This window comes from Physella acuta, unplaced genomic scaffold (genome assembly GCF_028476545.2).
Source record: "Physella acuta isolate Inbredline_101_S28 unplaced genomic scaffold, ASM2847654v3 ptg001487l, whole genome shotgun sequence".
NCBI lineage: Eukaryota > Metazoa > Mollusca > Gastropoda > Physidae > Physella > Physella acuta.
Window position 1 is genome coordinate 220,001 of NW_026733002.1, and position 12,054 is coordinate 232,054.

A 12,054-nucleotide genomic window follows, 5' to 3' on the forward strand; every position below is an offset into this window, starting at 1 on the left:
TGCTTATACATTAACTAATGACGTCATCTGCCGTGTTTAGAATAAAAAGAAATGAACTATTTCATTCAAATTTGATTTAGATCTACGTACACTATGAAATGTATACAATACAATTTTTCCGGCCTAAACTCATAAAATTTATTTTATTTATTTGGATTCTAGATCTAGATATTCTAGATTCATCTATTCAAATAATACATTTCTATACTAAAGTATTTCAGGCCTTAATTACTTTATTGAAATCTTTGTTTATCTATGCAATTTGCTAATCTCTATAATATATAAAGCAAAGTTGTCGGGTGCCCGATAGGGCACTTCCCGGCGCCGCAGGCGCTTCAAATTTGGCAGGATCTTGCCTTGGGGCGACAGAACACGGGGGCCGGTTGGCCGTTAAAGTCTACGATGATGGGGTCAAAACTGACCTCGACTGACCGGCGCCTTATATGAGCTATAAATCGAAAAAAAAATGTCCACGGAGGAACCTCTTCATAACTCTTGAGGTCGTAGACCGACCCTCGGGCGAATTAATTAAGCATTCAAATTCTCAATGTTTTCGAAAGCCTAAGCAAAGCTGGGCAGCATGCCTAGTTTAAGAATATACGAGAAAGTTTAGGGGGGATCAATCACGCTTTATTTTTATTTGTATCATGTCTAGGCTTCTTCGTCAGATGCTTTTGATCTGCTGCTTCACATTAGAGCATTATCAAGCTTAAAATCCACAACAACTTCACCTGTCTATTCCCACTTCACCTGTCTGTCCCAACTTCACCTGTCTGAAGTGTCTGTTCCCACCTCACCTGTCTATTCCCACCTCACCTGTCTATTCTAGCCTCACCTGTCTATTCTAGCCTCACCTGTCTGTTCCCACCTCACCTGACTGTTCCCACCTCACCTGACTGTTCCCACCTCACCTGTCTATTCTAGCCTCACCTGTCTGTTCCCAACTCACCTGACTGTTCCCACCTCACCTGACTGTTCACACCTCACCTGTCTGTCCCGACTTCACCTGACTGTTCCCACCTCACCCGACTTCCCAACCACACATGTATGTTCCCACCTCACCTGTCTGTTCCCACCTCACCTGTCTATTCCCACCACACCTGTCTGTTCCATCTTCACCTGTTTGTTCCCACCTCACCTGACTGTTCCCACCTCACCTGACTGTTCCCACCTCACCTGACTGTTCCCACCTCACCTGTCTATTCCCACCTCACCTGTCTGTTCCCACCTCACCTGACTTCCCAACCAAACATGTATGTTCCCACCTCACCTGTCTATTCCCACCTCACATGTCTATTCCCACCTCACCTGTCTGTTCCCACCTCACCTGACTTCCCAACCAAACATGTATGTTCCCACCTCACCTGACTGTTCCCACCTCACCTGTCTATTCCCACTTCACCTGTCTATTCCCACCTCACCTGTCTATTCCCACTTCACCTGTCTATTCCCACCTCACCTGTCTGTTCCCACTTCACCTGTCTGTTCCCACTTCACCTGACTGTTCCCACCTCACCTGTCTATTCCCACTTCACCTGTCTATTCCCACCTCACCTGTCTATTCCCACCTCACCTGTCTATTTCCACCTCACCTTTCTGTTCCCACTTCACCTGTCTGTTCCCACTTCACCTGACTGTTCCCACCACACCTGTCTATTCCCACCACACCTGACTGTTCCCACCTCACCTGTATATTACCACACACCTGTCCCCTAAGGCAATGCTGCAGCTACTATGGTAAGAGTTATGGGAGTTGCTCCCCACGGAACTAGCAGTAACAAAACATTAGAACGGACACAACGTCCCTACATATGTATAGGGGTCCACAGTCGAACAGACGATTGGATGATCAAAACATTAGAACGGACACAACGTCCCTACATATGTATAGGGGTCCACAGTCGAATAGACGATTGGATGATCAAAACATTAGAACGGACACAACGTCCCTACATATGTATAGGGGTCCACAGTCGAATAGACCATTGGATGATCGTGCAACAAACACAATGCCTGTTCAGGGAGATGAGAAGAGACAGATGTAGCCCATGTATCAACCCCCCCCCCCCTCTCCACACATATGATGGGCCTATACAACATGGCATTAGTGTTTCTTTCAGAATTTTTTTCTCCGGGGGGGGGGGGGGGGGGGACTGATAAAAGATGATGCCTGGAAGAAACTCTGCTTGGCATACGCAGTGTCGCAGGAGCTGGTCAAAAGAAACCAGAGTTGGTACCGGAAATCCTAACGCATAAGCTGCTCCACTAATGTTTGAAATGGTATATTTCCCTCATAGATGGTTTGCTGTGCTCATGGTTTGCTGTCCTCGTGGTTTGCTGTCCTCAGCTAACAAACCTCAGCTGGTAGCTATGTATAATTTATGTTGGAAATAAAAAACATAAACACAATCATTAATGTGGTTTTACTTTTATTTACTACAAAAGTTAATATTAATATCAATAAATATTAGAAAATTAAATAAATAAATAAAAATGTCTACATGACTAGTGACGCGTATAAAAATGACCCTAGCGTCAAGATTAATATGTTTTCCTCGGGGGGGGGGGGGGGGGGGCTAGAGTCCAGCTTCCAAACTTCTTGTTATTGGGTGGACACTTTCGATTGCACAGTTGAATGTGCAGTCCGTAGGTGACATTCATGGACAACCCCACACAATATCACAACCACACCGTAACTGCAATGGCTTAAAGTGCAATAAAACAGAATGACGTCAAAACATGATTACACACTGCTTTCATTTTGTTTATCATTTGAAGCTATCGGCGTTTTCTAAGCGTTGTCGGGCAAGCATGAATTGGCTTGTCTAGTCTAGCATGGGCTTGATGTGGTTTGTCTACTCTAGCATGGGCTTGTGTGGCTTGTCTAGTCTAGCATGGGCTTGATGTGGCTTGTCTAGTCTAGCATGGGCTTGATGTGGCTTGTCTAGTCTAGCATGGGCTTGATGTGGTTTGTCTACTCTAGCATGGGCTTGATGTGGTTTGTCTACTCTAGCATGGGCTTGATGTGGCTTGTCTAGTCTAGCATGGGCTTGATGTGGTTTGTCTACTCTAGCATGGGCTTGATGTGGTTTGTCTACTCTAGCATGGGCTTGATGTGGCTTGTCTAGTCTAGCATGGGCTTGATGTGACTTGACCCTCTGCTCGCCGGACACCCGTCCTCATGTTTGGCCAGTAAAGACATGCGTGAGAAAGTTTTATTGCACGACTTACAGCTGTAGCGCTTGACGTCCGCGTGAGTTTGGAGGTGGGCGCGCAGGTTGGAGCGGTCAGCGAACGCCCGGCCACAGTGGCTACACCGGAAAGGTTTCTCCCCCGTGTGGGTGCGGATGTGTCCCTGTAGGAGCCAGGGCCGCGAGAAGGCCTTGCCGCAGACGTGACACTTGCAGGGCAGCGTGTGGGTGCGGATGTGCATCTTGAGGGCGCCGAGAGAGACGTAGGTCTTGTCGCAGTGCTTGCAGCTGAACTCCCTCTTGACGTGGCTGCTGCAGTGGAACTGTTTGTGCTTGCTCAGGCCGCTCACTGTGCTATAGCTCTTGCTGCAACACTCGCAGCTAAACCTCACCGGGCCTGAGCGCTTGAGCGGCGACAAACGTCCGCTTTGTCCGTCCATCTGTACGGTGTGGGAGTCGTTGTCGCCGTAGCTTGAGCTGCTAGTGCTAGATGGTGAGGTCAGGCAGGGCGGGGATGTGGGGGACGAGCTGCGCCCAGACAGGAGAGAGGTGTTTAAAATTGGGCATGGCTGTTTACAGCTCTGCTCACAGTCTTGTAGAACCACGTGACTTTTGATGGCGCCCAAATGCTGCAAGTGTGGAGATGCCGGGAATGGACGAAAAGCTCCAGCAAAATACAAGCCTGGCTGAGCCATTGTTTTCTGTAGCCACGCCTTTGATAAAGCCGGCTCCATGAAATGATAGGGACTCAACTGGGAGCAGCCCAGGGCCGAGTAGAAACTCGGCTGGAGGGCGGGGTGGAGGTGCTGCACTTGTTGCAGGAGTCTGACGTAATAGCCGCCTAATGCCGGGTGCATGGGAAAACAGGGCGAGCTGAGTTCTGGAATCTTCGTGGACAGTGTGGGCTTTCTAGAAATGGCCTCTGACGTTTGCATCGGTTGGTTGCACAGTGGGCGTGAATGGTCAGTGGCGTCAGTAAGTGGATTGTCTGTGGCGTCAGTAAAACCAAGTTTTAAGTTGGGAGAAAAATTTCGTGCTGACTGCCGAGTTAACTGGTGTGATTTTTCCCAAAATTGTTGATGAAGTTTTCTATCGTCATAACTCTGGTGCTGCTGTGACGTCATCTTGGCTCCTTTGTTCCAATGTGCTGCACGAATCGCTGATGAACACGTGACGTTTTCCATTGGACGGGAGACCAGCGATGTACCCTTGTCTGGGTGCTCCAACCCCGGACTGGAGCGGCTTTTAAAGATTCGAGCAGCTCCTGTGTCGCCACTGAGACTAAGAGAAAAACTGCTGTCCTCACCACCATTCTCCCCATCCACTTGCCGGGTGCCAATTTGTTTTTGTTTGTCGCTTGTGTGCTGGTTCTCCCAGATGGCTGGCGGCGTGCTCAAATTGGCGTCGTGTGTCGGAGATACAGGCCGTTGTGAGTGGTCTGTTGCGCCTCGAGATCTCGGGCTCGCATCTGGCGGTGCCTTCGTTAGACCGGCACAATCTTCCTCTCTTGATGTCTGCCCTTGACCTTTGCTCGATACAGGTCGCCAAAGAAAATCTCTGACGGGGGGTGACACGGTGGGGGTGTTGTTCTGACGTTGGTTTGCCACAGTAAACGTGCTGCCTCCATCAGGCCCCAACAGGCCTTGTGGTCTCTTCTGTGTATCGCCGGCTGGTGGGCCACGCGAAGGAGTTTGGTTGCTTGATGCCAACCGGTCGTCTGGTTCTGCTGACACGTTGGTCACTGGTTCCATGGTCTGAGGTTTGCTTCTCTCTATGAGAGTCACTGGGCTGGCGTAACGTCTGCAGCCTGGAATAAACAAGGTTAGATCTCACCATCAACATTCCCTCTAGTGGAAAAAGGCTAGTGTTCAACTTGTACTTTTTGTGTGCGGTGTTCTAAAAGTCTTATACAAGGATATATGTATTTTACAAAAGGACTGCGCGGCAGGTTCGAAACTACTGCGCGGCCGCGCAACCGCGCAGCTTAGAGGGAACACTGCTCACAACTATTGACATGTACAGTTTGCCGTAAACTAATTTTGTGTTTGATGTCAGTTAACATATGTTGTGTTTGATGTCAGTAAAGAAATGTGTTTGTGTATTTGAAATGGTTGACCTTAGAATGAACGAACTGACCTGTGGAATCGGATGCTGCCAGACCGAGCTTGTCTACGCTGAAGACATCACCTTTGGCCCTCATCTGGTCCCTTGAAAAATGTTTCATCCAGAAGTTTCTGTGGGCGACAACACATGGGTACAGGAGTTTAGTAGCTTCTAGGGTACGTGAGGGGAGAGGCAGGAATCATGTCCAGGTAACAAGGTTAAATGCAAGCGATCACTCGATATATTTCTAAATTCAATAACAGAAGAGGAGATAACTAGCTAGACGCGATCACACGACCATTCTGGGAAGGTGTGGTTTACAGTCTTAGAGCCGGTCGAATTGGTGAAGGCTATCAGGAGCAGATAATATAGTTTTTAAACGTTAGAAACTAAGGGGAGTGCAAGATTAAGAACTATCCTTCGCTGTATCAGCTTATTGTTGTCTGTAAATTGTGGTCATGGATGGCTACTTCTACGGGCCAGATAATCGTCTTTCAGATATTGCGAGCTACCGATGGTGTTTTAATTTAAGCCAGTGGCGTAGCGAGGTCGGGTGTCACCCGGTGCGGCACTTAATGGTGTCATCCCCCAGAGGCGTAGCATCCCTTCCCGGCGTCCGGGGACAAACTTTCAATTTTGGATTTGCACCCCCCCTCCCCCACCCTTGTCGGGATTTGTCAAATTTGCTCTTAAAATACTTTTTAACACTCGAATTAATCACTTAATTAACTGGAATTATTATTTTTCCCTATGTATTTTGCTATTTTTGGTGTCACCCGGTGCGGTCCGCACCCCCCTCGCTACGCCACTGATTAAAGCAAATATGTTTAGTCGTGTCAACTTCATAAATTAGGAATAACGAAAAAGTAGAAAATAAAACAAATATAAAAAAAACATTAATAGCAATAAGTTTTAAATGCACTGAAAGTAAGATAATGAAACTAATTTGCTGTCTTCAATAAAAGCTTTGGTTGCTCATGAAATTTTTTACATATTTTAACGACAAAAACTTTTATTAAAGAAAGCAAATTAGTTTTATTTTTTTATTAGCCCTCCCGGCCAGGTCCTGCTCTGGCTTCTGTTAAGGACCATTACCTGTGTGCTTAGTATCATCATATACCCGGCATTGCCCATCCTAACCACAACCAACCAAAACAAAACAAAAACCGCAAACATAACGCAAACACAATTACAAATACAAACACAAACGAAAACAAAAACCTATCAACAAACACAACCACAACCACAAACATAAATACCAAGAAATAACAAACAAAAAAAGCAAACGAAAACAAACCAATTCCAAACGCAAACCCAACCACAACACAACACAAAGACAACACAAAAATAACACAACACTACACAAACACAACACAAACACAACACAAACACAACACAAACACTACATAAACACTACATAAACACAACAACAACACAACACAAACCGGGACTGCTATTATTATATAAAACTAGAATACCCGTCATCCGTTGGATAACTGTGGGTTTCGGGGGTCATCCATCAAAAAACATCACGTCTGTCACTCAGAGGCATAGCGACCCTTCCCGGCGCCCGGTGACAAACTTTTCGATTTGAACCCCCCCCCCCCCCAAGATTTCGATTTTCAACCCCCCCCCCCTCAAACTTTTGATGTGCACCCCCCCCCTACTCAAACTTTCGATTTGAACCCCCCTCAACCTTTCAATTTATTTTTCCAAACCATTTTGGCGCCCCAACATATGTCACTTATCGTCACAAAAAAACAAACCCCACATTCAAAAATTTGTTTATTATCTTTTAAAAACACCGAAAACACCGATTTCGGACTATCCCTTCATATACTGACGTCACATGTGACCTACTCAACTCTACTTCACCTGCCCAGTGTCCCGCCAAGTCTCAGACAACATGTTTTTATCGTTTAAAAAAACGATTCCAGCCGAGCATGTCTCTGACCACACTATCCTTTCATATGCTTAGGACAAAGAAACAGATGAACTCTACTTCACCTGCCCTGTATCCTGCCAAGTTCAGATAGGCAACTTTATCATTCACATCTAAAAAAAAATTGAAAAAAAAATATCATTGACATATTGGTCTAGAACCTGTGCCACCCGCATGAGAGCCACCTACACTACCAACTTAGCTATTTACTCGTGACGTCACAAATGAGTTTTTATACTATACTTTGAGTCTCCTTATGCAACTTGATTTACGCGCATAGATCTAGATCTAAGTCTAGTAGTAGTAACTTTCAAATTAAATTTTATCTTAAATTAGCCAAACAAAGCTTTATATAAAATAATTAAGGCCTGAAATAGATTCTAGATGTATTAAGGCCTGAAATAGATTCTAGATGTAGAATTTACATTAAGTCTAGATCTAGAATTTACATTGAGTCTAGTGACCTAGATCTAGGGGTCTCCAAACTACGGCCCGCGGGCCGGATGCGGCCCGCGAGGTCCTCTCATCCGGCCCGCGGTGATCTTTTTGTCCACGGAAAAAAAACGTTTGTTGGAGTTGGCTGAGGAACTTGCTCAGAAAGAAACGACATGCCTGGAAGAAACTGGCCCCCGAACTGAAATTTGATAGTTAATGCGGCCCTCGGACTGAAAAGTTTGGAGACCCCTGATCTAGATCTAGGCTAGATTTATAACTTTCCTTCGACAGCTGATCTTTAGATCTAGAGAAATTTATTGTAAAACTAAATGAAAAAAGACAGTTGAAAATTGATATAAGTGTTGGAACGTAATAAATACAGCAAACGGACGTATTGTTAAAGTTATGATCGACAGAAAATTAGATTTAGAACGCGTTAAACTTTTGAATGGGAACACAATTTTCTTCGATAGACGCCGCCATCGTATTGTACTAAAGAGTAAACAAAAAACTGTGACGTCACGGTCCCGCCGAGTGTAGTGGTCGTTCTAAACTTTTTTTTTTAAAATAGGGTTACTCTACGTATGAATAAATCAATAAATTAATTAACGTCTTTAAATAAATGTGTGATTAACAGTCTGTCTTAAAACAAAAAATTTCTCTACCTACATACTATTTTACAGCTCTCCACGATGAGTGCAACCATGCGCAATAGTCAATCAGCCAAACAAAAAAAAAACAAACAAAAAAACAAACAAAAAAACAAATAAATATTCAAACATGTAAACAAACTTGACTTTTAGTAGTATGTAGATAGATTGTATAAATTCTTTTAGTTCGGTGCAGGTGTCTATAAAAGAGCTTTCTGGTGCGACCGACCAAAACGAATTCCCCTTCGTGCGCAAAAAAAGACAGACAAAAACGAATGCGCAAAAAAAAGCACAAATAACAACCTGCGGGAATTCCCGTTCCCGAATAAAGATGTCTTTTTTTTACGTCAAATGTCTTTGATTAAAACAATAATTAGTAAACAGTACGTTCAGTGTATGAAATAAATAAAATGCAGGATTAAAAATACCTACCATATGCACTTGATTAATCCGTACTAATTATGTAATTCTTTTTTTTTCCAACACCAAAACAAAGTAATAAAAAGTATTTTTTCCCACCAGATTTAATGCCTTTAAAGGGAAGTAATTTTGTTTTCCTAATTTATCAAAGGGAAGTAAATGCTAAAGGACTAAATATAAATAATTTTCAGACATAATTAGAATTTTTGTAAAAGATGATATTTTAAAAAAATGCTGTTTAATCACCATGCCGACAATTATTACTATCAGTTTGAAAAATTGAAAATTATTACACAACACTTTCAGTAATAATTTTTTAAACCATGAATTTAGACCATGAGCACTTTAATTATCTAACTTTTGAATCCATGGAAGTATCGTATTTTCTTATATTCCTTTGTAATCCACGACAAATATAATTACATACATACAGAATTTTCAACTTTATATATTAGATTTTTAGTGCATTTGAAGCTTGTTGCTATAAAGTCTTTTTTTTTTTTTTTAAATATTTGTTCTATTTAGTGCATCGCTTTCCAAGTTACAGAGCTGGTGTCCGCTGAGAAATCCCACCGCACCCCAAAGTGGGGTCAGAAGTCTTACGGCAAAAAACCAACTGATGCGGTGCACTAGGGTAGTGAGCTCAAATCTGGCGGAAATTCACGGGTCTATTTAAGAAATTCTAGATCTACGTACTTTTTCCTGTTCCTTTCTGTCTAGCTACTGAGCTAAGCTTGAGAATGTAGTCGGCATGCGAGAGAGAAAGAGATGTAGTGCAGGACAAAAGTAGACACATGGCATGACCTACCTGCGATTATAGTAGTCCAGTCATTTGGCAGGACAACAGGACAACTGCTGTAGGTGGCTACTTGTCACAACACATGTAGTTGATGTAGGATCCTTTCTCGTAGCGTGACTTGGGCGCTTTAACGTTCGACACAAATCAGAAGCAAATCTCCTTCGCTACCATTTAAACCAGCGGACACTCCTATTGTTGACAACCCCCTCCCTCACACACCCCCCCCCCTCCCATTGTGACCTCCTCAAAGCTGCCTTTTGTGGTCTCTGCTGTCGAGACATCTTCAACAAAACGGAGTCGTCACATTGGTCGCCGCGAGAAATCGATGAGTAGAAATAAAAGGAAGCCCCGCCCCCTGTGGCTGGGATTGGAAGATGGCCGGCAACAGGTGTGGACAAGTGGCTGAGGTGTTACACGGGGGTGTGAGGTGGGTTAGAGAAGTTACACTGGGGGTGTGAGGTGGGTTAGACAAGTCTGGGGGGGGGGGGGGGTGAGGTCGGTAAGAGATGTTACACTGGGGGTGTTAGGTGGGTTAGAGAAGTTACACTCAGTGTCAGTACTTTGACTATTTATCATAATGAAATAATGTGTTACCCATCCTCCTCTATAAGCTGGTATAGAAACAAGCTAATCTCATGACCCCATACAAGTAACAAGCTAATCTCATGACCCCATACAAGCTGGTATAGAAACAAGCTAATCTCATGACCCCATACAAGTAACAAGCTAATCTCATGACCCCATACAAGCAACAAGCTAATCTCATGACCCCATACAAGAAACAAGCTAATCTCATGACCCCATACAAGCTGGTATAGAAACAAGCTAATCTCATGACCCCATACAAGTAACAAGCTAATCTCATGACCCCATACAAGCTGGTATAGAAACAAGCTAATCTCATGACCCCATACAAGCAACAAGCTAATCTCATGACCCCATACAAGCAACAAGCTAATCTCATGACCCCATACATGAAACAAGCTAATCTCATGACCCCATACAAGCTGGTATAGAAACAAGCTAATCTCATGACCCCATACAAGCTGGTATAGAAACAAGCTAATCTCATGACCCCATACAAGCAACAAGCTAATCTCATGACCCCATACAAGCTGGTATAGAAACAAGCTAATCTCATGACCCCATACAAGCTGGTATAGAAACAAGCTAATCTCATGACCCCATACAAGCTGGTATAGAAACAAGCTAATCTCATGACCCCATACAAGCAACAAGCTAATCTCATGACCCCATACATGAAACAAGCTAATCTCATGACCCCATACAAGCTGGTATAGAAACAAGCTAATCTCATGACCCCATACAAGAAACAATCTAATCTCACGACCACATGCAAGCAACAAGCTAATCTCATGACCCCATACAAGCTGGTATAGAAACAAGCTAATCTCATGACCCCATACAAGCAACAAGCTAATCTCATGACCCCATACAAGCTGGTATAGAAACAAGCTAATCTCATGACCCCATACAAGCTGGTATAGAAACAAGCTAATCTCATGACCCCAAACAAGAAACAAGCTAATCTCATGACCCCATACAAGCTGGTATAGAAACAAGCTAATCTCATGACCCCATACAAGAAACAAGCTAATCTCATGACCCCATACAAGCAACAAGCTAATCTCATGACCCCATACAAGCTGGTATAGAAACAAGCTAATCTCATGACCCCATACAAGCTGGTATAGAAACAAGCTAATCTCATGACCCCATACAAGAAACAAGCTAATCTCATGACCCCATACAAGCTGGTATAGAAACAAGCTAATCTCATGACCCCATACAAGCTGGTATAGAAACAAGCTAATCTCATGACCCCATACAAGAAACAAGCTAATCTCATGACCCCATACAAGCAACAAGCTAATCTCATGACCCCATACAAGCTGGTATAGAAACAAGCTAATCTCATGACCCCAAACAAGAAACAAGCTAATCTCATGACCCCATACAAGCTGGTATAGAAACAAGCTAATCTCATGACCCCATACAAGCAACAAGCTAATCACATGACCCCATACAAGCAACAAGCTAATCTCATGACCCCATACATGAAAGAAGCTAATCTCATGACCCCATACAAGCTGGTATAGAAACAAGCTAATCTCATGACCCCATACAAGAAACAAGCTAATCTCATGACCCCATACAAGCAACAAGCTAATCTCATGACCCCAAACAAGCTGGTATAGAAACAAGCTAATCTCATGACCCCATACAAGCAACAAGCTAATCTCATGACCCCATACAAGCTGGTATAGAAACAAGCTAATCTCATGACCCCATACAAGCAACAAGCTAATCTCATGACCCCATACAAGCAACAAGCTAATCTCATGACCCCAAACAAGCTGGTATAGAAACAAGCTAATCTCATGACCCCATACAAGCAACAAGCTAATCTCATGACCCCATACAAGCAACAAGCTAATCTCATGACCCCATACAAGAAACAAGCTAATCTCATGACCCCATACATGAAACAAG

At 43.7% G+C, this 12,054-nt stretch overlaps 1 protein-coding gene across 1 annotated transcript; it reads right to left on the reverse strand.

The window, feature by feature from the left end:
- Positions 1-2,549: 2,549 nt before the first annotated feature.
- On the reverse strand, positions 2,550-9,724 carry LOC131928337 (RB-associated KRAB zinc finger protein-like). Its single transcript, XM_059284339.1, has 3 exons — positions 9,550-9,724; positions 5,328-5,425; positions 2,550-4,998 (listed from the first exon to the last, which is right to left on the reverse strand). Exons 2-3 carry the CDS (start codon positions 5,413-5,415, stop codon positions 3,125-3,127), a joined length of 1,962 nt encoding a protein of 653 aa, XP_059140322.1. The 5' UTR covers positions 5,416-5,425; positions 9,550-9,724; the 3' UTR covers positions 2,550-3,124.
- Positions 9,725-12,054: the final 2,330 nt, after the last annotated feature.